This window comes from Molothrus aeneus, chromosome 5 (genome assembly GCF_037042795.1).
Source record: "Molothrus aeneus isolate 106 chromosome 5, BPBGC_Maene_1.0, whole genome shotgun sequence".
In the NCBI taxonomy this organism is placed as follows: domain Eukaryota; kingdom Metazoa; phylum Chordata; class Aves; order Passeriformes; family Icteridae; genus Molothrus; species Molothrus aeneus.
In genome coordinates this window covers 5408497-5436109 of record NC_089650.1, presented here as the reverse complement: position 1 = coordinate 5436109, position 27613 = coordinate 5408497, and the positions used below count along the sequence as shown (strand labels likewise).

The following is a 27613-nucleotide window of genomic DNA, read 5'->3' as shown; positions in this document are numbered from 1 at the left end:
GTTTCAAACAGAAGCCAAACAGTTGTGCCCCGAGGGATTCCTTCACAGGAAATCTGATGTGCATAAAGTAGGCAGAGCAGGCACTGAAATCTCATTAGTGATGGTTGCTTGCTGCAGCTCTGACCTTGGCTTAATTCGTTCAAGTGATGCTGGAGTTAATTGGCGTTCTCAGTTTGGAGTGATTCCCTTTTACAAGGGCAGTTTAGGCCTGGATCTGCTCTGCTGGCCAGACCTGTAACTCCCCTAGACAGAAGAAGCATTACCTGGCTTGTACTTGTGCTCCAGTGTCTGGTGTCACACTCTGACAGGCACTGAGCTACCTCATGGCAGCCCCTGAGTGTCACCCAGGGCGGGAGGGAAACCAGCACCAAACACAGCAGCTGGGTCTTCAGCAGATCTTGTCACACAGCCTCAAGGCTCTTCCTGCTCTGTCACCAGGCACAGGGACAGCTACTCCTTCCAGGACACTCCACCTGCTCTCCTGCTCCAGCAAATGCTCAGCCTGGCTCATCTGGGAGGTGAATTCCTGGGACTGGCTATGGCCCTCTGTGCTTGCCAGGGAAGCACACAGGGCCAGAGACACAGCACTCCTCATCCTCCTCATCCTCCCTCATCTTCCTCATCCCCCCTGGAGATGGGAGCTATCTGTGCCCAGGATTCCATAAGTCCTTTCCTGGGCCACCTTCAAAGTGTGCCCTGCTGGTCAGCTTACTGGTCAGTTCTATCCCATCCCTGAAGCGCCATAATTTTCTATTTGCCTTCCAGAGTTTTTTCCAGAGCTCTGCTGGTATTTTCTCCTAATAGCTGTTTTCACCAGCTATTTTTTTCTCATCTACCCAGGCAGAAGCAGCAACTGGAAAGGTTATTCAGTTCCAAAGCCTTCCCTCCAAGGATGGACTGCAGAAGCAAAGGGCAGGCTGGTGTTCTTTCTCTTCTCACCAACCTCTGTTGAGGGTGATCAGGAAAGAAAGGAGCTCACTGTTTTCACAGTCCTCCCAAAACTGGGGGGAGTCCAGCAGACTTCCAAATTCCAGAGCATTCTGGTCATACTCAGGCTAAAAGATTAAAAAGGGATAGCCTTACACATCTAGTATGGAATAAGATGGAAGCAGAGAAGGTTGATGTGACCAGACCTCCTTAGAATCCATTGCTTAGGAGGGCTGAGAAATCCAACAGATTAAAAGAGCCATGGAGGCCTTTTCCTGCTTTTTGGCAGGGCAGACACTGATTAGCTGGATTCAGTACACTGCTGAACGTGCTAGCCAAGGAGAAAATTGATATTAGCTCCAGAAAACAGCCACTTGTGCCATGGCAGCTCAGGGCCATGAAGGTGTAGAAACAAATGCAGAGAGCACAGAGCGAGCTGAGTCTCTGGGCAGGGGTTTTGTGGAGATCAGGTGAGCAGATCCTGTGCCCTGTAGTCAGGAGGATGTTTGGATGTTTTATCACCCACAGTGGGTTGTTTTCAGCAGTGCTGAGCAGTCTGTTCCCTAGCACATGAAGACTGGGGTGGCCAAGGGCAGAAACAGACCTCAATAGCTCAATAGCCCATCCTGTTCTGGCAAAGTCATGTTTGGGATGAAGGAGCTACAACAGAAAGTTTTGCCTTTTTCTTTCCAAGTGAAAATGGACTTTTTGTAATTCTGGTCTTTTCTGAAATGACAGTAGCAATTGCTCACCTCTGGACAGATCATCAAAACCCCTTTCAGACTCCCATTATGCTGCTGCAGTCATCAGGCAAGAGGAAAACATTTCTAAGGAAGCACCACAACAACAGCTTTGACAGCAGCACGTCTCAAATCGCATCAGAGACTCAGAGCAGAGCTAATGGGACAGGGAGGATAATGGGAATCTTGCACCAACTGGTCTCCTTGGTGTCATCTTTGTCACACAGCTGGAGACAGCATATTTGGGAGCAACTGTAATTTATTTTTTGATCAATACAGGAGCTGCATATGAAAACAGTCTTGCTGCTCTGGTCACTCCCTGCTGGCTTTGTTCATTTCCCTGGCCTAGAGCAGGCTCAGGGCACGCCAGGCTGCCACGTGCCAGCCACTGGGATGCTGCAGAGCAAGGGACAGGGAAGGGATTCCTGCTGGGTGATACAGCACCTACAAAGGGAAAGGAATATAATATCAGAAATCCTGCATTTGTCTGGACTAATTTTTGGTTGCTAGGCTGCTGCTGTTGCCTCTGTCTGCTCCTTGCTTTTTCCAGTTTTCGGTGCTTACACAACATGCTGATCTCTTTACAAAGGGCTGGGTCTGGGAAACAGAGCAGTTTGGGCTGGACTGAGGGATTTCTCAGTTGGCTGCAAACAAAAATGAAGTGTTGGGAGAGGAGTGAAGCCCCAGTGGGGTGTGACTGAGCATCAGTCTCTGCCTTTGCCTCTTGACTTCTGTGACCTCTATACATACATCTGTTATGGAACTGCTCCTCATGTCCATTTTAAGTGGGGTAATGTTTCCTTCTCTCTCCTTTAGAAGGGTAGTGTGTATAAAAAGCACTTTGAGACACTTCTATCTAGCTATTTATATAAATGCACTTGTAGAGCAATGTTGAAGACATAAAAGATATATGTAAGAAATAGAAGTCTTTTAAAAATCATGTTAAGAGTTCTCATCCGAGGAGGATTATGAAATCATCACTTCCAGAAAAGGAGCAGAGCACTTCAGGTTAAATACCCAAAGAGTGTTGGTGCCTCTTTATTCTGTATCTGAACCTGCCCTGTTCCCCTCCCCACCTTCTGTCTGTCCAGGCCTCCCTCAGCACAGGGTAATTAAGCAGCTTGTTATGGTGTGGTGAGAAGAGCTCCACTTCTATCCTCCTGTCACCTCCTAAACCGATATTTTATCTCTGAGACCTTCCCACTTCATAACCCGCTTGCTTCAAGGTGTGCGCAGCAGAGACACAAGGGCCTCTTGTCTCCATCTCTGGGCATGTGACTGCTCCCTGCACTGACACTGGCCAGCATTTGTCTGCTGGATTTAGCAGCCCTTGCAGTGAGGGATTAGCTGAGTCTCCTGAAATTTAATGCTCTCTAAATTTCTGCTTTTAGCCAAGGAAGTGAAAGTTTTCCTTGACTTTCCTTGATTTTGTTGTTTTTTTTTTTCCAAAACAAAATCATGTTTTGTTTGTGCTCTTCTCTCTCCTTGCTCCCTCTTCTGATTTCCACACCTGCACTTCTGCCCCTAAAGGCAAGCTGAAAATTTCCACCTTTCACACCTCTTTAGAACTATTCACTAATTTCAAAGTCCTTACTGGACTTTCTTGAGTACACAGTCATAATTTCTTCATATTTCTCAAAGGAGTTAACTGGAGACTCCTCAACTTTACATTTCTGCTCGTTCCCTCTGCCTTTCCTTTGATGAAGCTCCTGCTTTATGATCCCTGGAGGGAGTTTTCTCAGAGACAACAATGCTTTTATTTGTTACAGGATTCATCATCTTCACCTGTGGTCCTGCTGACACTCTGAGACATTCCTAAGCTGTGGCACACTTAGACATGAAAGGAGCCCGTGGTGATGGCCTGTGCTTGCTCATGGGGTAGACAAGGGTTACAGCATCTCCCTGCAGCTGCTTTGGAGGAACTGGTGATTTTAGCAATTTGGGCAGGGCTAAGGAGCTTGGAAGCACTAGGTATTGGCCTTCAGGGGTAAAAAAAGAAGGGAAAGAGGGTGAGACAGCAGAGGCAAGAGGATGATGCTGCTTGCAAGCACACTTCTCTCAGAGATGGGAACTGCAGCCCTGCTGCCAGACTTCCATCATTCAGGAGGTGATTCCTGAACCTTGGTACAATTCTGCAACTTGGCAGCTCCCCTGATCCAAGCTCTTGGCTGCAGCTCACTGCATCCATGGCAGAGGCCAGGAGAGGCAGGACCTCCCTGATGAGGATCCAGGAGGGGAGCCTCAGGCACAGAGAAACCCTGCTCAGATGAATGAAATGCACTTTGGCTAAGTGGTAGATCCGGGGCTACTGCTCCAGGCAGAAAGCAGGAGCAAGAATTTTGCTGCCTGCAAAGCAGCAGTAAAAATGAAGGAAAACAGAGCTTTTGTTCCCAGCCTGAGTAGCCCTGCTCCGGGAGGGCTGCCAAGAGCCTCCACGCTCCTTTCCTCTCTCCCTCTCAACCTCGTATTTACAGGCAAGCGCTGAAGAAAAACCCACAGGTGGGCAGGGTTCTGAAGTGACACATTAATCATTTCTCTCTCCTTCTAGGCTGTTTGAGAAGCAGATTTCAGGTCTAGGTGAAGAAATCCAGGATGGGTGGCTGTACCTGCAGACAAAGGGTGTAACAAGAGATGCGTGGCAGCAGCACTTGGGCAGAAAAATGTTAATATTTATGTAGGATCTAACCATGGGATTAGATCCCTCTGTGCACACATTAGCAGCTGTAGGAATACCATCATTTTCCAGAGTTCCCTCACGGCATGGAAGCAGGATACTCTCTTGCTGACAGGAAGATCTCATCCTTTCTATTTCTTTTCTCTTGTTTAGTCACATGCTGGAGGGTTTCCCCTTCTGCCTTTACAGGGCTTACCTTGCTTTTTGTGGCATTTGTGTCCAAATAGAGAAAAAAAGTATTTTAATTAATGTATGCTCCAAATAGCTTAAAAAATGTTGTGTGAGTTTTTTTTATTACCCGTTTGACTGAAGCTGCTGCTCTCAGAAAATGTGCAGTGACTTCCTATTATGTGCACCACATATTTATTCTAAATTAATTAATTGGATTTTTTTTTATGTCGTTGCTCACCTATTGAAAGGAAGAAACATGGAGATTACTTGAAACTCGAATTCTTTCCACAACAGCTATAAAGGAACGGCGTTCTTACATTAAACATATTTTCTCCAAATTCTATTCTTTAAAGTGACGTAAAAATCTCCTTTTCTTCTCCACTTTACCATTTCAGTACTTATTTCCTGCTTGTTTCAGTAGTTTTTTTCAGCTATACTTAAAGCAAAGTGGTTCCTGCATTTCACGTTCACTTCCATGCTGGGCAGATTTATATCTGAACACTGTTCTGGTTTGAGGGTACAATCTCCATTAAATTTAAAAAAACCCCACAAATCTGAAGGGCAGATTCACACCACCCTGTGCTGCACTCTGAGGAAAGGCAGGGGCTTGTCACTGTCATATTTTCTGAAAAATCCCTTGCCCAGGATTCTTCTCTTGGGAAGCTGAGAAGCCTCAGAGAAAAAGGAAAACAATTTCTCATTTGCTACTCCTGTGTTTTGCTGCCTTGGAATGTGGTTGGTGATTGTTTATCCAACATGTGGTTGTTTCATTGGTTTCATGTGAATTGTTTTGACTTAATGACCAATCACGGTCAGGCTGTGTTGGGACTCTGGAAGGAGTCACGAGTTTTCATAATCTTTTGGCCTTCTGTAAGTATCCTCTGTATTCTTTAGTATAGTTTTAGTATAGCATAACATAACATAACATAACATAACATAAATCAGCCTTCTAAGAACATGGAGTCAGATTCTTAATTCCTCCTCCTTCTGGGGAGCCCAGAAAATACCACAGGGGCTGACAGTGGTGCCAGTGCAGGTTCAGCAGTGGGTGCTGGTGCTGGGGAAGGTGCTGCCCAGGCTAACTTTAGCCCAGACACTCTAATCCCCCTGGCTAAATTAGGTTTGTGCTGAGAGCTGCCCTGGCCACATCCTGTCTTTCCACCGGGTCTGTGCTGGGATTAGGCTCGGGATCAGCAGCTGCCCTGTGGGAGGGACCTGCAAACACTCCTGGATTCCCAGAGCCAGCCAAGGTAGGGGGTACAACAAAGTCACCTTTTGGTACTTGTGGCATTTCCCAAGTCTTGATGTCAGCCAAGAGGCAGAGCCTTTGGATCCCAGTTTCCTCAACACCTCAGTGTTGGGAAGGATGAAAGTTTGACAAGGAAGTCTCACAGATATGTGTGCTTAGCAAAAAGATTTTTGAATGTTGAATCTGAAGAAGGAATAGAAATGAAAGCAAGTTTTGATATAGAAGAAAAGAATTGCTGAGCCAGTCTTACTGGATAACCAAGAAGGCAAAGGGTCTGTTAGTTAGAAGGGGTTTTTATGGCTTAGAGCAAAGGATAAACCCACCCCAAACAAGAAGATGTTTTTACCAAGCAGAAAGATGGCACAGGCAAACAAGTCAGCAGATGCTGCAAGTAGAAAAAAGGTCTCAGAATTTTCCACTGCAAGAAAACTGAAAAACAACTTCTAGCTTAAACTGTAATGCACTAACTTTTAGTGACTGGAGAATAGTAACATGAATATGGTAATTACAGTAGTTATGATAGGCTATAGATTAAAGTTCAGGTATGGATTGGTTCTACTGTGTTAAGATGCTCAGCAAAGAAAAGCATATAATGCATTGTAACCTAAACCAAAGGGTCTCCAGGCCTGCCTGCAGCTGGAGCTGACAGCTGTAGGCACAGGCTCTGTCACCCAGGACCCTCCCTGGACTGCTGTAACATCTTGGATACAATAAACTGCATTTTGGAGAGCTGCCTGGAGTCCCACATCCCTCATTTCGGCTCTTACACCTCAGATCAGTTCAATGCAGCTCCTGCCTCTCTCTGCCCTCCCCACATCCCAGCCCAGGGCTGCAGAACCCATCCCTGCCCTGATCCAGTGCCTTCCCTCTGAGCCCCACAACATCCAACCCAACCTTGGCAACCAATGCTGCATTAATTCTGCTGCAAGACATGCATTAATTCTGCTGTGTAGCCATCTTAGAATAAAAAAAGGAGAAAAACTGAGAAAAGGCAGAAAAGACTGGTGTGGGAGCAGGGATGAGCAGCTAGAAGGGAGTGGTTGGGATGGGCTTCCTCTCCAGGAGCAGAGCCAGCTTCAAGTATTTGTAAAGCCACAACCTTTGTTTCCTCAGTGTCTTGCAGAACCCCATTTTCCACTTGCAGCTTGTACATGCCAAGCTCCCTGCTCCAGTATTCCCAACTGAGCTGTGCAGATACATCTAAAGGCCAGAACAAGCTTGTTAGAGATGCTCACAGGAGTTTGGAAAAGGCAACAACTTGTAAGAGCCTCTTAAAAGTCTTCAGAATTAGCAGTAAAGTTTACTGTAGGTTGACTGAGGATTAAATTTTTAGTGCATTATTCATCTCCAGGAGTGGAATTTTGCCTTTCCCTGGGTTTCATGGATCCCTCTGGGTAAAGCTGCCTTCTCACAACATTTTTTTCATTAGAGCCTCCAATGCTTACTGAAAAACGTCATTTAATTTTGCCTCTTCCTCAGCAAAGACTTCCAAGTTTGCTGAAATATTGAACTATGATTTTAATGTCCTAAAGGGGCACTGGTATCTCCAGTGCTCACTGCTTTTATGACAGAAGTTCAAAGCTCAACACATTCTAAATAGGCTGTCAGAGGAGGTGGAGCATCCTGCCTGTTCAGCTGCATCCTGCTCCTGGGAAATTTTATTTTGCTGCACCATTTTAATTATCCCCATTGCAGCTACAACAAGCAGGAACAACAGAGAGCTAGTGAATAAAAATCAAATGAAGGAGTGGAATTTTCTGTGAGACAATATTTGGATGCTTTCACTGAGTGTTGTGGGTTTCCATGATAGACACAGACAGAAATGATGCTTCAGTGTTTCACTGATTTTTTACTCCTTGTCTTCTCACTCTAGTTTAACAGGTGTGGAATTTTTAAAGAAAGTGGACAGTGGTTAAGTGGAACTACACTGAATACTAATATCAGCTCATGGCTGAGAATGGGATTAATTCATAAAGCACTGCTGCAACTGCTTCTGGAATTCTTGCTGGTCCCAAATGTACAAGTTATTTAATTCTGCTGGGAAAAACAAACCAAACCAAACCAAACCAAACCAAACACAACAACAAAACAAAACCACAACAAAACAAAAAAATCACAACTCAAAATGAGCAGTATCACAAGAAGTACATAAACAATAAAATGGCACATGCATACTGTGAAATCATCTAAAGTAAAGTTGATGTGATCCTTATATACTTTCTGATTTTCTACTTGCTCTCTTTTTTTCCATATTCAGATAAAGAAAAAACAAAACATGCCCAAGGAAAGGCAATTCTTAAACTGCTGCAGTCTTTTCTTCTCAAAAGGCCTTGTTAGCCTAAGAGCTCATAGTTCTAACAGTGTCTCTAAAAAAAATTTTAAAATTGAGGAATCCACATGTTTGCAACCACCATACTCAGAGGTGGTTCATTCATATTCACCAAATTTGATATCAAATTCACCATATTTGATACCCAAAACACCTTTTGTGGTATCATGCACAGACCTGGCTGCATAGAGGCACTCCCAGCTGATACAGAGCTGCTAAAAACCCACAATGCCAAAAGGCAGAGATGAAGTTTTCAGAATTCCATGAGAATCCTCCAGGTTTCCATGACACTCCATCTGTATTTCTGGATAAAGCCTTTTCTGAGACAGGTACTTCAGTTTGCAGTAGAAAGGGACACGGGTCAGCCGTACACTTCAGTACGACCCCAAGCTCAGTCTCCAGTTCTCAAATGCACCTGAAAAAGCAGATCCTGTCCTCTGAGATGGAAACCTAGACAAGAAGCTTGGCTTCATCTCTCCACAGATTTCTCTCACTACTTGTCCTTTTCTGCTCATTGTCATAAAACTCAGGGTTTGTTTCTGAGCTTATTCTATCTTCTTACCACTGCTGTCCTTGGTAAGCAGGATAGACTTTAATACAGCACCTCCACTCTTTAGCAACAACTTTGCTTCACCCTACAAAAGGCAAGTTTATGCCTTCAGAATAATCCCAGAAATCCCTTACAGTGCAATACAGTGAGAGAAATCCAATTCTGCCAGCATTACTTGGTGTAGATGTAACCAGAAGAGAGGGCAGTGAAAAGAAACCCTGAATTACCTCAATCCTCATCTGCTTTAAGCTAAGCCTCAGCTTGTCAAGCTTAATGGCAACACCACAGTTTTTGTAAGCACCCAGAGTTAACAGATGTTGTAAAAAATATGCCTTTAATTTCTGTAAATTGCTCTGACAAGTAATAAATAAGAATATTTTTAAAACTCCTGCTCACCTTTTTGTAAATAAAATATTTGCCCCATAACTAGAAAATCTATTATCAAGACAGCTTGAGATGCTTAAGGATTATTTTTACCCACTAATTACAGAAGTTTTACATGTCAAATGAGGTTTTAACTGTGTGTCCTCATCATCTTTAAATTGCACTCTCAAATAATCCAAAATCACAGACACCAATTATGCATGTTTTTAGTTTCAAACTCCGTTGTGTAGATTGCAATATCTTCCACACCAGTTCATTCTGAAATAATACCAATTAACTCAGTAGAATCCCATCAATTATAAAGGCTACATAAATTATGAAGGCTACAGGATTAGAATTTGCTATCTTTAAAGTCTGCTTTTCCTGGTATCTGCTCAACACATTCATTTCACTGAATCTGCAAGAATCATGAACTAACAACGTGCAACCAGAGCATAACTTGCTAGTGTAGGGAAACTCCAGCAGTTCCTTGGGGTTATTTGCTTATGTGAGTAAAGAAAATACCTCTTGACTTTTTTTTTCTATGTATTTAGAGCCTTTCCCAAGAAATGGCAGCAAATCCCCTCTACCCTTGCATGTTTGACTCATTACAACTCTAAAGTAATTTAACTGAATAATTACAAAGTAATTGAAACCTGCAGCCAAACTGACACCAAAGAACTTTCGCAGATGAGGCTACTGAGTTGTGCCTACATCAATGCCCACAGTAAAGAACATTAAATAATCATTCATGGATTACAGTTCGGGTTCTCTGCACCCACAGAAGAAATGCCTCCTCAGCAACAACTGTGGATTCCTAAACTGTAGTAAACTGGCACTTCAGCAGCAGATGCTAATAAAAATACACATAAAAATCCTTTCAATCATTTATTTTAGTGGATTTAAAACCTCATGTGTCTTCTGCCAAGTGTAAAAACATTTTCGACTCATACAAACTAAATATATAGTCCATGGTGCAATAAAATGAAATCAGCACATTGGAGGGATTATCCATTTTTATTTTCTTTAGAAATGGATCAATGAAATTACTGTGCTTCAGGAACACACTTAAAAAAAAAAATTACACCAGGTAGCATTTCCCTTAACGAATTTTCACATTGCTTATAATTATGCAGATTGGACCTGGAATAATAGAAAGATGAATCCAGTGTCACCCCAGAGTTCTGTGACAGCCAAGTACATTCATAAACCCACCTCCCTCCCACCCCCCCCCCTCCAATTCCTCGAACACCTGCAGAATCCCATTTCTACATCTAGCTAAAAATATTCTTGTCAAAATAGAAAAAGATTTTCCTACAAAAATTTTGGGGGAAGTCATGACACTTCTTCTAAATTGCTTTGCAGACAGCTAAGTACGACGATCAGTCTTCCCGAAAAGCTCCTTTTCCAAGATTTCAGGCGGATTTTGATGTTCCTAAAAATAGTCCAACATTGCCACCATGTGGTCAGGGACAGGCGCGCTCCCCGGGACGGCTCAGGGAGAAGCAGGGACAAACACCTCGGCAATGAGGAACCACGCTGCGAGTGAAAAAGGAAACCGGATCCTGAGAACTGAGTCCTTATGCCGGGAAACCAACTCTAAGCATGGACCAGGGTAAAAAAAATAATTTAAGATATTTTGCGATTAATTCCTTGGCGCTGTGACGCTCCCCTCGCTAAAGGCACAATCCATTTCTGCTCACTTCTATCTCAGTACAGCACGTGCTTGCCAACAAGGAAAATCTAAGTGTATGCAAAATGCCTAAGACCATTCATTTCTTCAAACATAATCGTACTTGAAAATTTCCAAATCTTCTTCCTGGAGTTCAGGAAGCTGTGGAAACTGATTTAAGAGATGATCCTTCACATAGGCTTTTTCATTGCTGCCTTCCTCACACTGAAGAGATACGCTTCATAAATAATGTTCAAGAAGTTGTCATCATTCTGAAAAACAAACAAACAAACAAACCCAACACGTCATTGTTAGCAGGATAACTGGAGTCAAGAGATTAGAAGGTTATTCCATTTTATGGACCTGACACTTTCTAATCTTACTTTTTTTTATAAAAGAGAACAATAGCAAAGCCCTTTCTTTCACCGAAGATCTGTTTTATTTCCCATGACTGCACCTCAGCAATGAGTACACAGAAAGAAGATTTTCTAAACTCACAGTGCATTTAAATTGAGTCCAGTATTGTTGCATAATAACCCAGTGACAATACTGAAATTACAACCCTATTTCTCTTCCTTGCCCTCATTTATCTAGGGACTTCCTTAAGTTGTGTCCTCTATCAGGTCGGGGATAATTCCAAGCATGTCTGAAGGAATAATGAAACACTGGATTGTGATCCTACCCCAAAATCCTACCTGGGAAACCCCTTGCATCTTGTTTAGCTCTTTTAGGCTTAATGCTCCCTAAGGGATGCTGCTCCTTTTGCTCTGATGCTAAACTTTTTCCTTCTGAAGAACATTTTGCAAGAATGAGTCAGCCCACATTAAGAAAGAATGTTATAAGTAGCTCACATAAACATATGAGGATAATTACAATCAAGATAATATTTAAGGAAAATTAGGTGCATCCAAGATTGTAGTTTTATATAATGGAAAATGACAGCTAACAAATTGGCAGTGAATAATTTCAAGGTAACTCAGTTAAAGCCTAACTACCACCAAGAATAGCAGGGTTAAATATATATATATTTTACAAGTACAAAGTTACAGAGGGTAACCCCCTATTTTCCTTGACTAGTCTTTCCTCTTTAACTTCATGTATGGTTTTAATAGTATCCAGACACCCAAAGTATGTAAGGGCAAGATAATGTGCTGGTTTTTTAATCCTAAAATAAAAGTACAGGGAAAAATGAGAAAGCCCTCCAGCTTATTAAAGATACTATTTATTTTCTGAATTTGTAATTTAAATAACATTTTAAGTGACTTACAATAATGTGTTTTAGTTTTATTTCAAAGCCATATAGACACATAGACACATCTACAAACTGGATGTGTTTCTCTGCCCCTTGTGTTCTGCAGCCAGGTTTTTAGTTATGTAATCTCTCCTCAACTTTTACTCTTCAGATATTACTCACACAGCAAGTCAAGGAAAAAAAAATCATAATTATGCATCATGCCAAAGCAGTAAATAATCATCTTATACATAACATTGTTAATGCTTTGTCACAATTAAACCTGAAAAACTGCAAGAAAAGGAATTTTATTTCACGTAATTTTCTATTTCAAATGCTAAACTGAATTAACATACATTCATGTTATCTAGCCCATATTTTAAAGTTGCTCACACTCATCCTGCAATTTTAATCTCCCATCTGAACTCCTCTTACTGCTAACACACATCTCTGAAGTATTTGGCAGCTAGGATAACCACCCATTATTTATCCCTGGCTAAAAATATAATAGATGTCTCTCTGGCTCAGAGGCTGACCTTACAAAGCTTTCAGTCATCTTTGTTCTTTTCCACCAAATTTATTACCTTTCCTGAGCCCCAAATCAGATGCATTAATCAAAATGCAGTTGAGCCAGCAGTGTGCAAGGAGAGCCTATCACATCACCCTGGCACAAGCAGCCCAACTTCCAACATGTATTTCATTTCATTTTGCCTTTAGACAGACACAACAGCTACAGGGTGCTTGTGGGCAGCAGGATTTGAAGCCAAGTGGGAGAACTGCTGGCAGTGTACCTGGATGAGGTGCAGCAGCGTTTCCTGCAGCTGCATCTTGGAGATGGCGGTGCTGCTGGGCACGGCCGCCTCTGGGGCGGGCAGGGGCAGGAGCAGGCTGCCCGAGCCAGGCTCGGCGCTGGCCAAGCGGCCGCTCTCGGCAGCTTTGGGCGGAGCAGGCGTGGGCTGAGTGAACACCATGGGGGACATCAGCAGGGTGGGGCTCACGGTGGCAGGAATGCGCTGCGGGGAGATGACCTGCGCAGATAAAAACACGGGCGTCAGGTAAAGCTGTCTGCCTCGTTCTGCGGGAATGGAGCTGGTGAGAACTGCAGAGACTGGCAGTGGGCACAGCTGCTGGAGATCAATACTGCCAGGTAAAACTCCAGCTCTACACCACCTCTAGGATCTACTTCCAGATGAAAAGGTCTTCCATCCAATTTGAGATTGCAGACATGGATTCAAGTGTGATAGATCTATCAGAGAGGCAAATGATCTTAGGACAACAGCATTTTGTTACAGGAATCAGACTGCTATTAAATATCAGCACTTGGAGGATGCAGCTGCAAAGGCTTCCACGCAGAGACAGAAAGTCAGCAAGTTTAATCTTTGAGAACATGAGGCATGCAAGTATCACTGTTAAAGACTAACCCCTGTGTGGCAGTCATATTTTCTGGAAAAATCCCTTCGCCCAGGATTTTGCTCCTGGGAAGCTGAGAAGCCTCAGAGAAAAAGGAAAACAATAATTATCTCATTTGCTTCTCCTGTGTTTTGCTGCTTTGGAATGTGTTTGGAGATTGTTTCATTGGTTTCAAATGAATTGTTTTGACTCATTGGCCAACCAGTGTCAAGCTGTGTCAAGACTCTGGAAGGAGTCGCGAGTTTTCATTATTATCTTTTTAGCCTTCTGTAAGAATCCTTTCTGTATTCTTTAGTATAGTTTAGTTTAGTATTCTTTTACATAATATAGTATCATAAAATAATAAATTAGCCTTCTAAGAACATGGAGTCAGATTCATCATTCCCTCCTTTGTCTGGGCACCCCACAAATACAATACCCCTGTACCTAATACTAGAAAGTATTTTCCAATAATAACTTTCAAATTACTTTATAAATATATATGTGTGTGTATTTTACCTTCATTTTACTTAAGGAGAGAGAAAACAAAACCATAGATTCAGTGATTTAGCTAAAGATCCATAGTGAGCTCATGGCATTGCCAGAAACAGAACAGACACACAACCAACACACCATTGACAAACTCAAAGTGGCCCTCAAAGAGAACCTTGGTGCTGCAGCAGTTCCCTCAGTATCTTAACCACACTAATCTGCACATCTGCCAAATAATTTTCACCTTCGAGTTTTGCAGTGAATCTTGGAACTGTAAATCATGCAGGATTAGCAAATACTAACAGATATAATATTAGCAAATACTATCCTATGTAATATACAACATAACAGAAAGTTAATTCATTCAGCTTGCAGACATCAGCTCTCTCTCCAGGTAATTCCAATAACAAATCTTATCCTAATCAGCGATCTTCTTGCTATTCAAGTATCCAATCTTTTTAAAGTACATACAAAGGAATTGATACAAGCTCACCAAAGCTCCTCCCTTTTGGGCCGGAGCACAATTTATTGCTACCATATTAAGGTGAAAGGCTACTGAATCACTTCACTCTGTGTCCTGGATTACATTTCAATTTTGAAGAAAAATTAAGGTTCAGAAAATAGAACTGAGGTTGATCTCCTAGGTATGCTAAACCACACAGATTAGCATTAAAGAACAGTCACATTTTTGTAGCTTGTGTCTCTCCTAGTTATGATTGTTCTACCCAAGACATTTCTGAACAATTTTTGTGAGACCATGATACAAAGAGAAATAGAAACAAAGAGAACTGAGATTTCATGCTGTTTTATGGAAAATTTAAGGAAGCAGAAAGACTAGGGGTCAGGAAAGAAAGCATGCAATATACACCTAATACAAAAGTCTCGCTTTTTTCCCCCCAATATTTACCCAGTTAGGTAAATATTGTGTCTGTTTCTCAAACACAGAGTACTACAAAACTCTAGACTACAGCTTTCTTCCAACCCCACAGTATGTAATCAAAACAGCCATGACCAGGTCCGTGTTCCAAGCCTCTGACTGAGCAGAGGTAATGCAAACTGACTGAAGGTTTGCACACCTATGCTTGAAAAACACCACTCATTTTAGAAGAAAACTAGTGTGAGTCCAAAGTGGCATCCCTCTGTAGAGTGAGACCTTCAGACTCTGCACAGATCTTGTCCTGCCTGTGGAACACCAGCTACCCCCAGATACTCAGCCCAATGCTTCTGCTCTCCTCGTCCACGCTGCTGCAGCAACTTCTCTTTCATTTACCTCCAGCAAAATTGGCAGGGCTTGCTTAAACAAGATGATTCTTCCTAATGTGATTTCAAGAATGCATATACAAAATTCTCTACAAGGGCAGAAACCTCCTGCAAAGGGAAGGTTGGGAGCAGCTGGAGGAGATGCAGTGTCCCACTAACAGAGCTTAATCTACAGCAGACTCTGTCAGCCCCAGATAACATGGCCTTCCAAATCTAAAGACATTTTTCTCATGTGCCCAAGGCAAACAAACAAAACCTGAGACAAACTGTGCCTTTAATAAAACACAGCTCCTCCTGACAAACACACGTTGTGGTTTAAGAGACACACAAAGAATGCTTTGTCTTCTCTGGATAGAAAGGTCGGTTAGGTAGGACATGCCAAGCATATGGAAACTGTATGGAATGAGCAACATTGCCATCTGCTGGTGACACAGCCAACACCCACAGGGTCATGCAGAACTTCAAATACTGTGTCAGAAGAAGAATAGAGTTCATGGGTCTTTTTTTAGTGCATAGCATTTATGTCTCTCCTAATGTTACAATGTATTTTTTGCTAACAGCTCAAGCTCAAAGCTTCTGCCATTGAACAAACCTTGACATAAAAAACATGGATTGTTTGGGGTTTGTTTTGAAGATAAAGCAAAATTTTCATTTGAGATTCAGCTCAGATCACCTTGATCTGAACTGATCAAGGTGATCAGCTTGGGACAACTGACACCCACCAGAAAACAGGACGCTGATCTTTGCATTACCAGTGCAATTCCTGTAACACCATGCTTTGGCAGAAGGCTGTAAAATCCTCTGCAGGGACACTAAAAGCCTTTGGACCAATCTTTCAGCTTTGAGTAACTTCTCACCAGTCATAAGAGCCCTTCCAAAATTCTGTTGATCAACTTCTTACCCACAGAAACTGAGCTGCTTCTTCATCCATTATCTCCAGCTGTCAGGTCAACACTTAAATCTCTGAGTCACTAATAACAGAGTAGGAGTCTGCCATCAGCTGTGCAGCAATGAGGGAGGAACAAGAAAAAATGTGCAGAATAACTGGTGCAGTATCTAACATCCCTTCCCTGAAGCCCAAATGCTCATTAAGGTATCAGACTGGTGTTCTGTGGGGCTGTTGGCAGCTGGATGACACCATAGCTGGCAAATTCATGTACCACAGTGAAGCAAGGAGTGCACTGGGTCTCCTGCAATGCAAACTGGCACCTTCTGTGGCTTCCTGTGTGAACAGAATCCCAGGTGGAGCAAGTGCTCCTCTGGAACAGCAGCACCCAGTGTGTGCTGTGGGCCTAAACAGTTTTCAGAAGCATTGCTGAAAACTGAGAACATAATTCTAAGAATGGTTCAGGAACTTTAAAGGCAGTTCATTAAAACAAAGCTGGCTACAACGCTAACATTGCTTTGTCTTTCAAGTTTAATTTAGAATATTTTAATTGATTTCAGCAATTATTTTAGCTACAGAAGCTGAAATTACTTTTTGAAACAAGTTTAATGCACCTGTTTGCAATATAGAATTGCTGAAACTGCATTCAGGACAACAGAGAAGCAGTCCTGTGATGCTCACACCACACACACTGGGGTTTCATGCACATACTCAGAAGATGTAACATGATGTAGAAAATACATTCTTGATGGAAAAATGCTCCAAGAAATGTGAAAAATGAGCTGCAAGATACGTGGTCTTCTGAAGAAATGATAAATTTGTGTCTGGGTTATTGTAAGCACTTGTAAAACCATAATTCTGATTAACATAAACACTTAAGCATGCATGTACCTATAATCAGGAAAGCACATCCCTAACACTAAACATACCCCTAAAAGCCCACTGTAGATGAATGCTTTTTTATTGTCTCTTAAGCACATGTTACTCACTGTCTGCATAAGGAATATTTCACAAAACAGGGCTGGCACCAGACCAGGCTGAATGCTTCCAAGTATTATTCTTTGGCTTTTGCTTTTTTCCTTTTTTTTTTCTTTTCCCATTTTTTTGGTAACTGGTCTCTTCCTTTTCATGTGGGAGATCACAGTTCTTGTACCATATGGAGTTGCAGCAGAAGCCAATTTAAACTTGGACTTGTAATGTGTCAGTTGTGGAAAGGACTATTGCTTACATTTTCTTAGTGCTGCTGATGGATTTAGGGTGTTCCTTTAATCTGATTTTTCCAACAACAGACACTGCTCAGATATCTCTCTATTCCTGTCAGACTTTTGCTTTTTCTGTATGCTGAAGCATAGTAGGAGAGGCAATACCAAAAGACAAATAATTACAGAGAACAAACCTTTTGCTGCACTTGTTGTCAGAATCTGCTTTGATCAATTTTGCATGAGCATGTGCAGATATATTTGTGCCAATTCAATTTCACTCAAATATCTACTCTGCAGGCATGGCAGCACTTGAAGCCTCTGGTCTACTGCAAGGATAACATCATAAAAAAATTAATGTTGGTTTTAAAAGTTGGTTTTTGTCTTCCAGGTTGTTTTTCAAAAGCAAGCCCTTTTTCTGTGGCTAATTCATGGCTTCCAAAGGAACAGAGTCCTTGCTTCATTTTTAGCCTCCCTGCTTTTGCTTTTGTGGCAATCTGCTGCACGTGAAAGAGGCCATTCCTCCCAGACTGCAGAGCTTTAGGTGTCCTAAGCAATAATTAGTGACACTTTTGTTATCATTTTTAGTCTATGCATTAAATCTCCAAATTTAATGCATCTAATATTGTGTTGATAGCAGCTGTGGCAGCCTAGGAAGCCACTCCTCAACAGCCTCACTCTCCTTGTTCTACTCAGAGCCCTGCAAAGGAAGACTGAGAATCTCAGTTGCTGCTTTTTTTTTTAAGGCAAGCTTGCAGCAATGATCACAGTGAATGAGCCTTGTTCCAGAGAAGACTTTTCTTTTCTCACAAGCTGCTGTTCTATCCATACTCAAGCAGTCAAACTGTTGCAGTTGCATTAGACCAGAGCTCAGGAATTGCCTTTCCATATTGCAATTAATAGTGGTACCACTGTCTTTTTCATATATACAAAATTAAAGTCATTTGCCATAGCAACATCTGTAGGTTTTTTTCATCTGGAAAATATATCAGCATATTTCCTAATTTTTTATTCATGCATACTGACTTACAATGTAGAGCCTGGACTAGCCTCATTTCACTTTTACCTCCATTATGTCCTCCCTCATGCTATCAGTACATGTACCAGTGAATCACACAATTTCTTACATTTAAAGCAGGCAAGTTCCATTGCCAGTGAAAACAAATCAATTTGTTTGACTTTGGATCCTCCTTTTATTCTTTAGCTCTCCACCGGAAAGTCAAAGTTACCATCTGCAAGCAACTGATTCTGAATAATTTCAATGACTAATCCCCAAAAAACTCTTTCATACAGATTCAAATTCTACTGCATTAATTAAAAGAACAAAAATTATGATGGCTATTTGCTGTATCAAATTAATATTCCTCCCACTTCTCTCTTGGTATTAGAAAACTTGACCTGTCACAAACTTAGTGACAGATGTGGCTCTTTTATTATTAAATGACTCCTTCAGCTTCTTCATGTATAGAAGAACTTTCTAGCATCTTGAAATATCCTGTAGTCTTTCAATCAGGTTTTGACAGAATTAGAAAAATAGAATGAAAGAGAAAAAACATAAAAGAGAAATAAAAGAGAAAAGAGAATGGAACAGAAATACAAGAATGGAATAGTCACAACAGAAAAACAGCTTTTCAACTTTACACTGAAAAGGAGAATATTTGGGATCAGTAACTTCTAGACTCCCATACAAATCAGACCCCAATACCCCACAGCCTATCCCCAAAAAAGGAAGCTGAAAAGAGCTTAGATACATTCTCAGACAGGACATGTAAAGACTTTCTAGTGTAGAAAATCCTACAGAAAATGAAGTTGTTAAAGACAGTAGTTGTTTCAGATGGGACATTTTATAATCGCACATGCTGCTTTTCTGAAGAACATAAAAATATACTCATCAGAGAGATACAGTCTCTTAACATCTCCTGAATTTTTAAAGACACCAATCTGACTTCTGGGATCAAAATAAAGAGAATTTTTTGATGTCCTTCAGGCACAAGACCTTTTTTCAAAACAATACACAGCAAATTAAAAGAAAAATAGCTAATGAATATCTAGAAGTAGCAGGTGTAGTACAAGATAACTAACTGACCAATATCCAAATACTTCTAAAAGCTGCTGTTAGAAAACAAGGGACCTTTTAAGTATCTTTAGCAACTGGCATACAAAAGAATGCACATCTACACAGAGGAAGCTATGACTAATTTTGCAGAAAATAATTATTAAACCCAAAATATTACACTGAATAGCAAGCAATTACATGTAACAGCCCAAGTATGGCAAGTGAAAATTCGGTGACTTTTCAAAGGAGCTCTGGGACAACCCAGCAGTGCAGTATTTCTGGTCATCATTGATGTGCAAGAGATGTGGCCCTCAGGATTTACAGTATCACATCTTGGTAAATCAGAACTTACTCAGTGTTGGGAAAGCATCACCTGCAAAATGAATCATGGGCAACATGCAGCAGCAACGAAGCCAAGCCTAACCTCAGAAAAAATCAAGTTTAAAAGACTGCTGGATTTGTATTTATTTATGAAGTTCCCCATTTACCTGGAAGAGAGTGCTCTGTTTTTCTGTGCCTGGAGCCTTTTCTATCCAGGAATCCAGTGGTTTCAGGGTGTTGGTGTTCTGGGTAACAACTGGGAACTTAGCTGCCAACGTTGGTCTGCTGGATACATGGAGCTGCTGTTCTTGTTGCACTATCTGGAGTTTTTTCAATAATTCTTGAGGTGAAATCACCCCAGAATTGGCCGCTTGATTGCCAGAGAGAGGAAGTGGCTGTCTGGGAAGTTTGGATTGTTCTTTACCAAGCGTCTGAGCCTCTAAAGTCTGGCCTGGTAGGGACCCATTGAAGTACACCAGAGGGGGCTGGCTCATGTTATTTCCTGGTGCTGCGGCTGGCGCTCCAACAGGAGCAGGAGTCCTGCTGAACACGGAAGCCGTGGAGTTCACAGCTCCTGCGGCACTGGGCTCCATTTTAGCCACCGACCCTGACTGACTCTGCAGTTTCTGCAGTAAGCTCTGAGTGCCAGCAGTGTCCTGAGCTCCGTGAGCCGTGGCCATGCCGTGGGCAGCCACGGGCTGGAAGAGGCCCGTGAAAGTCTCCCCCACGGGGGGGATGCTGCCATTCTCACAGAGGCGGCTCTCGGGGAGCTCGGCCAGGGGGTGCAGCTCGGTGCCCCGCACCATGAGCTTCTGGATGGCCGGGCACAGCTGCTTCTCGCCGCTGGGGGAGTGCCTGCTGGGCTCCTCGTAGGACAGAGAGCGAACCACGCCCTGCCTGGCCGGGAGGCTCTCCTGGTGCTGCTTGGGGAGCGCTTCTGAGCCATCTGCCTTGTCCTGTTTGCCAAACAGTGCTGTCAAGGATAAGTGCTGGGGTTCAGGATCCGCGCTCTGCCAGGGGACAAAGGAAAAGAGTAAACACAGCTCCCTCGCGCAGGAGTTACATTGTCACAGGCATATTTTATGAAAAATCCTTTCGTTAGGATTTTTTCTCCTGAGAAGCTGAGAGGCCTCAGAAACAAAATGTAAACAATGATTATCTGCTGCTGTGGAATGCAGCAGGTGCATCTGTGATTGGTCTCATGTGGTTGTTTTTAATTAATGGCCAATCACAGTCCAGCTGTCTCGGACTCTCTGTTCAGTCACAAGATTTTATTATCATTCCATTCCTCTCCTTCCCTTTCAAGCCCTCTGATGAAATCCTTTCTTCTATTCTTTTAATATATAATTTTCTTTTAATATATATCATAAAATAATAAATCAGCCTTCTGAAACATGGAGTCAAGATTCTCATCTCTTCCCTGGTCCTGGGACCCCTGCGAACACCACCACATTACATTAAGTGGTGACAATATCTAGCCAGCAGAATTCAATGAAAAGATGAGCAAGCTGCTATGCTCTTTTTTTCCCCAAGAGGATTTTTAATAGTTTTGTCACATAGGAAGGGCAAGAAGACTGTTGTCAAGCTGCTAATGTGGGAGAAAATCAGCAAATCTGAGACATAGCAGTGGCTTTGCTTTAAATAACATGAAAGAGCATCTTCTTTTACAGCCATCAGTACAATATTAGTAAGAGACAGAAATCTGCCTGTGTATCAAGTAGAGCCACTTCTTGTGCATCTGCTGGTCACAGCTGAATTAAATTTTTAGGATTTTGCACTGTGATTTGGCTTGAAGATATATCAAGAGACTTTCTTTATTTCAATGATTTCCACTGGGGGGAAAAAAAGCCAAAAACCAAACAAAAACCCACAAAAAGTGTGGTCCAGCAATTGACTAGATCAGCTTGTGATCAAAACATCCCCTGAAATTTGCAAGACCAATATTTCTTGGTTGCATCAGCACAGTATGTCTGTAGTTTGTGTGTTTCCAAATCATACAGTGGGGGTTAGGGAGCTTTCACAAACCAGATTAGTTGTGCTTTAAAATCATTCCTTACAGTGGTTCCATCTCAAGTTCATGCAGTGACCTGGAATCAATGTTCCTGTTGCTCAGAGCAGCAGCAGCAGTCAGAAAACACCACAGATTTTACCTTGCTCTGCTGGGAGATTCGCTGCTGCTGGTTCTCACTCGGCTTCACTGGAATGGGTTTGATTAGGTTGGGGTTGTTATAGATTGCAGAGGAACTGGTTATTTGTTTTGGCTCTGAGCAGGTCTTACACTGCAACACAAAAAAAGCATTTCTTAGCATGTGCGACAAGGTATTCTCCCCCAGTTCCCAACCACAGTAAAATACAGACATCACCAGGTATTCAATAACCAAAATACTAACTGCAGCACTGATGACGAAGTATTATGCTATTAGAAGAACTGTAGCAACTGCAACCTAATTTTCTAAAACCACAAGACATATGTAAAACTGAACACTTGATTCCAAGATTTCCCTAGTATGAGATTTCCCTCTAATTTAAATCTCAGTTCTCTTTTTGGCCTTCTGCTTTTCCTGCACTTCAAAAACATAAAATACTTTTTAAAAGCACCTCAAAAACCAAGCAACAGACATGCTTTTCCTGCATCCAACAGGCAGCTAGAAGAAGTTTAGATGAAGGATTAATGTGCCCATAAATATAATTCAAAATGCTTTTGTCAAAAAGTAGAATAATAACTCTTAACTCTTTTACATAAATCTTCACATGGTAGGAACTTGCAGGATACATATACATGTACAGTTAAAGATTTAATCAATTTGTAGAATCAGTAGAATTTCTTATTATGAAAAAGATGGTCAGAGACAGATTACTAAAAGTGATCAGGTACAAAAAATGTCATGTGGAGAGAGAAGGGCGTGACTTAATTCAGAGAAAAACCACATAAAATGCTCCATGAAAGATAAATAGTAAACAGAAATGGAAAAGGTGAATAAGATGCTATATATAAGAATATAGTCAATGAAACTAAAAAAGCATTGGGTATACATGGAACACTACTGTCAGTAGAAAAGAAGACAGTCTCTTTGAAGTCACTGTCACTTGATACAGTCGAAACCAAGAAAGTGGAAAGATTTTTAGAAGAATGATTTAACAAGAAGTTAATTCTATTAATTCTTCTATTAATTCTAACCCCACTCTCAAATATACAAAGCTGACCACTTAACCCATTTCTGACAGTAAACAAATAAACAAAGACATGCTGGTTCCAGGGCTGTCCAGTAAAACAGAACTGGAGTTCTTGTGGGGACTTAAGGGGCTTTAGTAGGTCCTCAACACTTTCAGTTGTTTGTCAGATTGGACAGACCCTACACGGACCAAACCTGCACTTCATTAAGATTAAATGGCTTTTTTCCCCCCCCCATACAGTTCTCTTTCTAATGTTTCTGCCTTTTCTTCAACATATCTTCTTTTCATTGCTATTTTTCAGCCCAACCTTTTGGGCAAAAAGCACATAAACTTTTTCTTTAACACCATGGATAACATCCTCTTGAATATTTCCCAGTGAGTTCTGCAGAATTTAAATAACACCCTTATTTCCTCAGGATATTTTAATAGGCTGAATTCCTCAGAAACCTTAAGTACCTCAGATTCCACTGTCATACCCTGCATAATCACAGAACTAAGCCTATAAAAATGAGGTGACAAGCAGTAGTGTTTAACAGAGTCATCACTATATGAGCATATTTTAGACCAAATTCCTCAGCCAAATGAGCATCAGTACACACAAGAATGACATTGACCTGACTTGGTATCATTGCTGTGACTTGATAACAAGGCTAGTAGGTTGCTGTCAAACACAGAAGCACATGGAAGAGAAAAGAAGCCTGTGATGATTCCAGAGGCATCTATAACTGCTGAGCTCAGAATTTAAAGCCATTTTGGCAGATGGGGAACACAGCCTTGCTGATGAGGAAGTTGGGAGCACTAGCATGGCATTTTAAGCACCTGTCAGGTAGACAGGTAAACAAGATGGCAGATATTATTATCAACAAATAATAGCAAAAAGCAGCATGAAAGAAATCCCACCATGCTCTGTAGTGAGAGAACCAGAGAACATTTGGCAATTCCTACACCTTGCCTCACAGGTCTGTCCTTTAGTCAGGTGTCCTGTTCAAAGCTCTGCTGCTACAGAAGATGGCTAAGTAACCAAAAGGTTCTAAGATCAAGTCAAAGAAAGGCTCAGCAACACTGGAACAAAACTAGACACATACGGTCCATGTGGATCAAAAAGAGCAAGAAAAATCACTGAGGGGGTTTTGGCAAGTTTGGTAGAGTCACAGATATTCAAGGCAAACAACTGCTCTGTGTTGTGAGATTGATACTCCACCTGTGCAGTAGGAAGCTGGAAATGCTAAATGCTGGGAGAAACCGTGCAGCACAGAGTTCAGCCCAGAGCTTGGGCTGCAGTACAAGACAAGGCACAATGGGAAAGGAGAAACCCATTTTGTCATGATTTGTTCTGTACCCCTGCCACTCTTCAGCTGGTTTTCTCCCTGGCTGTCAGAGAGGCCAGCTTTTTCTTACCAGAGGTCAAGAGAAGGTGAGTGTATAAGAAGTAGATTTAACAAAAAACCTCAGTGGTTCAGCATCTTAAAGCTCCATCAATTAAAAAAAGGAAGGGGAGACCGTGTATTCTATTTTGCATGTAATGTAATCTCTAAATGTATAACATAATTTGGGAATAAGGAACTTCAAAATTAGTTACATTCTTAAAAATTGAGTAAAATTCCTTAAAATTTTGAAAATTGATGCTTATTCTACAGCTTCCAACACTTTAAAACACTCTTCACTGAATAAACACAGAATTCAAAGAAGAGAACAACATATTTCATAACTAATTTCAGCACATCAGACTGTAAGTAATAAAACATACACTGACAAGAAAGTACATGTCATAAACCAGTCAAAAAGCACGACAGCTCTGAAACATATTGACATTAAATAGAAAAATGGCTGTCATTGCCTTTATTTATCACACTCTTTAGAAATTTATATTACTAGCAATACAAGAAATCATACACATCCTGTTCATAAGAGGTCAGGCATTCCTAGCACTCATGTCCCAGATGAGGAGGAAGTTTTTTATGTTATTTTTTATGTCCTTGACAAACCCTTAAATGCAGAAAGATTAAAGATAAAGTAAGAAGCAAATCTGCAAAAGATTCTAAAGGGAAAAGAGTCCTAAAACCTATTATTTAAACAACAGAATTAGTTCTCCTTTGTCTTGTTTTCTGTGTGCTAATGCAGAAATGGAAGGTAACATCTTTTAGATTTATCACCCTCTTTTCATAGAATCTGAAGACAGCCTAATATTTTCCAGTTTTCCATTTGCAGTATTTTTAAGGTTATCTAATGAAAACCCTTTAAACATTTCAGAACATCTCAAAACATATTCTCTGATGCCAAGATTAGATAATGATTCAGTATTAAAAGATGGGAAAAATACCAGATTTTGGAAGTGTTTGTCCACTGTAATACATTAAATCTCTACTACAGAAAATACAAAGGCCCCAAGCTTCAACAGAAACTATACACAATAAAAAAGGCTCCATTTCACCCTAGCTCAAACAGTTTGCTATCATCTTTCTAAGGATTTTATTAGTAGCTACATTTCAGAAAAATAAACACAAGAAATGTAAAGAGATAAAAAGTTAAGATATATGTACATTGCCAGACTCTTATGGAACACTGAGGAGCTCTATTACTGCATGACAGCACATAAGCAATACAGGAAACAGCAGCAGGAACCTGCAGGCTCTGTAACGACTTGCAGCTTATATATGAATAGTTAAAATTATTAGATTTTTATTCCCCAAAGTAAAACGTTTTTGATTGCTCAATAATAGAGAACATTATTAGTCCATTAGTTACTTCTTTATTTAGAAGCCTCAGAAGACCAAAGCAGCACACGGGCTGAAATCATACTACATTTCAACCTTTTCATTTCCTTCCATTAGTGCCTGAAAGGAGCTAACAACCACAATTAAAAGCAGTAACTTCACTGTCAAAAGTCTCCTGAACCAGGTCCTTTGTACAAACCACAGAAACTATCAGCAGGTAAATACTTCACCCAGAAAGAGGGCACAGCTTGCAGGTGCTCCTCAATAGGCACAAGAGCTCTAAGGGTCAGAATGAAAGGTAATTTGTACTTGCTCTGAGCCTCTACTATTCAACAAATAATCATATCCACATTCTCCTGCCAGAACTTGTTATTGACAGCATTAATTTCTTTTGAATTTTTAGCAAATTCTCTCAATTTTTTTTTTTTACCAGCCACTTCTACACAAAATGAGAGAGCACACTGTCCAAAATCACTTTGAGTAGAACTATTCAAAACCCAAAATCAAACCTTTTATGTTTCATAAAGTAAAGTGAGAGCAAGTCTCACCTTGGTATACTCATCTTTGGCCTTGGTAAGCATCCTTAAGATATCCACTTCTTTGTTATTAGCAGAATTCATGATCATGGGGGACACCCCTGTTCCTGTGCCCTGCTGTGCTTTGAATTGTTCCTGCTGAGTTAGGCTGAAAGGTGGAGGATATATGAGAAAAAAAGTACAAATAAAATATAAAAACTTAACCACAATTACTGTACAATACTTAATTGAAACACAAATATTTGTCTTTTCCAGTCTACATTAAAATGTGCAATAAAACAATTGCTATTAAAAGATCTCTATAAAATCATAATTTGACATAAGATTAATTTTCTGCAATCTTGACTACACTAGACCATAGAATAAAATTTCCATAACTGAGTCACAATTTCTATACCCAGAAGGAGCAGGGAATTTATAGTGTTATTCAGTTCTGCTGGTGGTGGAGGATGGCAAACACACACACAAATCAGGCATTAAGTACTAGCAAATGACCAATTTCCTGCCCCAGCTGTTTTATTATTATTGTAGAATGCTGAGAATTAAAACACACAGCCAATTGGCTGAGCAACAGGGTATTTTTTATCTATATGAAATACTGCTATTATAAACCACTACACATGGTTTACATTTGCATGAATCCTCTGAAAACTAGGTTTTATTGTAGTAAATTACCAGTTTGAGAGCACCTAATCACCACCAACCGAAACTTGAGCTAGTTAACTAAAATGAGCTGTCAAAAACCTGAGTTTCCTACGGTTCATTGTTTATTTCTGTAAATTCATCCCCATCAATTATTTCTTGGGTCACAGCTGACTCATTTTAGAGCTGTAGGATATATATACAGCAAAACCAACAAACCCCACTGAACAAAACCCCACCACTGTCCCAGTTTGCATTTCACACCGTTTTGTCACTGCAAAATGAAAAGCAGCAGGTATTTTTTCAAAAAAAGGATATATGGAGGAAAGATGATTACCTTCCCATGCAGTATTTTATCACAAATCCTATCTGGTGTGTCTAATCCTATATACCACAGGCAGCTGGAATGGCCAATCACTGCCTGTTCCTACCCAGCCCCTTTACAACATCCTCCACATTATAGCTCTAAAAAATGTAGTCTGCATATGTTGATAAAATCTGGATGACTTGAGCTCCCTTGTTCTCCAAGCAAACATGAAAACCTGCAGGACATAGTCCTTAAAAAAGGGTCCCTGCAAACAGTGCAGAAGAATGAGTCCTGTCCATCCTGGACAGGAGAAGAGTGATATTGAAAAAAGCTACCCATATGACATTCTTAGGTTAAAATACAGCTGAGAACACAGCTCTGTGTGGATTCTTCACCTCTGGCTGGACTGCAAAATTAAAGTTTAACATTTAGAAAAACATATTTTTATGTGCATGAAAGCTATGACTTTAAAGCTAATCGAAGTCTTGCTTTAAATGCCAAAAAAAAGTGAATTTTGTATCTACTGTTAAGAAATGAGGAAGCAGGAATTCAGCCATGATGTACTAACAGGACAAAACCCACAGAAATTTTATTAGTACAGCATACCCTCATGATATCCTGCACTTACCTTAATATAAGGGAAAAAAAGAAAGGTAACAATATTAAAAAATAAAATCTTCCCAAATTGAAAGATATATTAAACCCCCAAAGAATACAATTCTTCAAAATAG

The 27613-nt window shown here is 41.0% G+C and overlaps 1 protein-coding gene across 1 annotated transcript in view; it reads right to left on the bottom strand.

The window, feature by feature from the left end:
* Positions 1–9877: 9877 nt before the first annotated feature.
* DCP1B (decapping mRNA 1B) overlaps positions 9878–27613 on the bottom strand; it is a 40516-nt gene continuing 22780 nt past the window's right edge. The window contains exons 5-9 of the mRNA XM_066550898.1: positions 25946–26081; positions 21660–21788; positions 19677–20519; positions 12698–12934; positions 9878–10947 (exon numbers count right to left, since the gene is read on the bottom strand). Coding sequence (XP_066406995.1) covers positions 10867–10947; positions 12698–12934; positions 19677–20519; positions 21660–21788; positions 25946–26081 — 1426 coding nt within the window. The 3' untranslated portion in view covers positions 9878–10866. The remainder of the gene's footprint in view (positions 10948–12697; positions 12935–19676; positions 20520–21659; positions 21789–25945; positions 26082–27613) is intronic.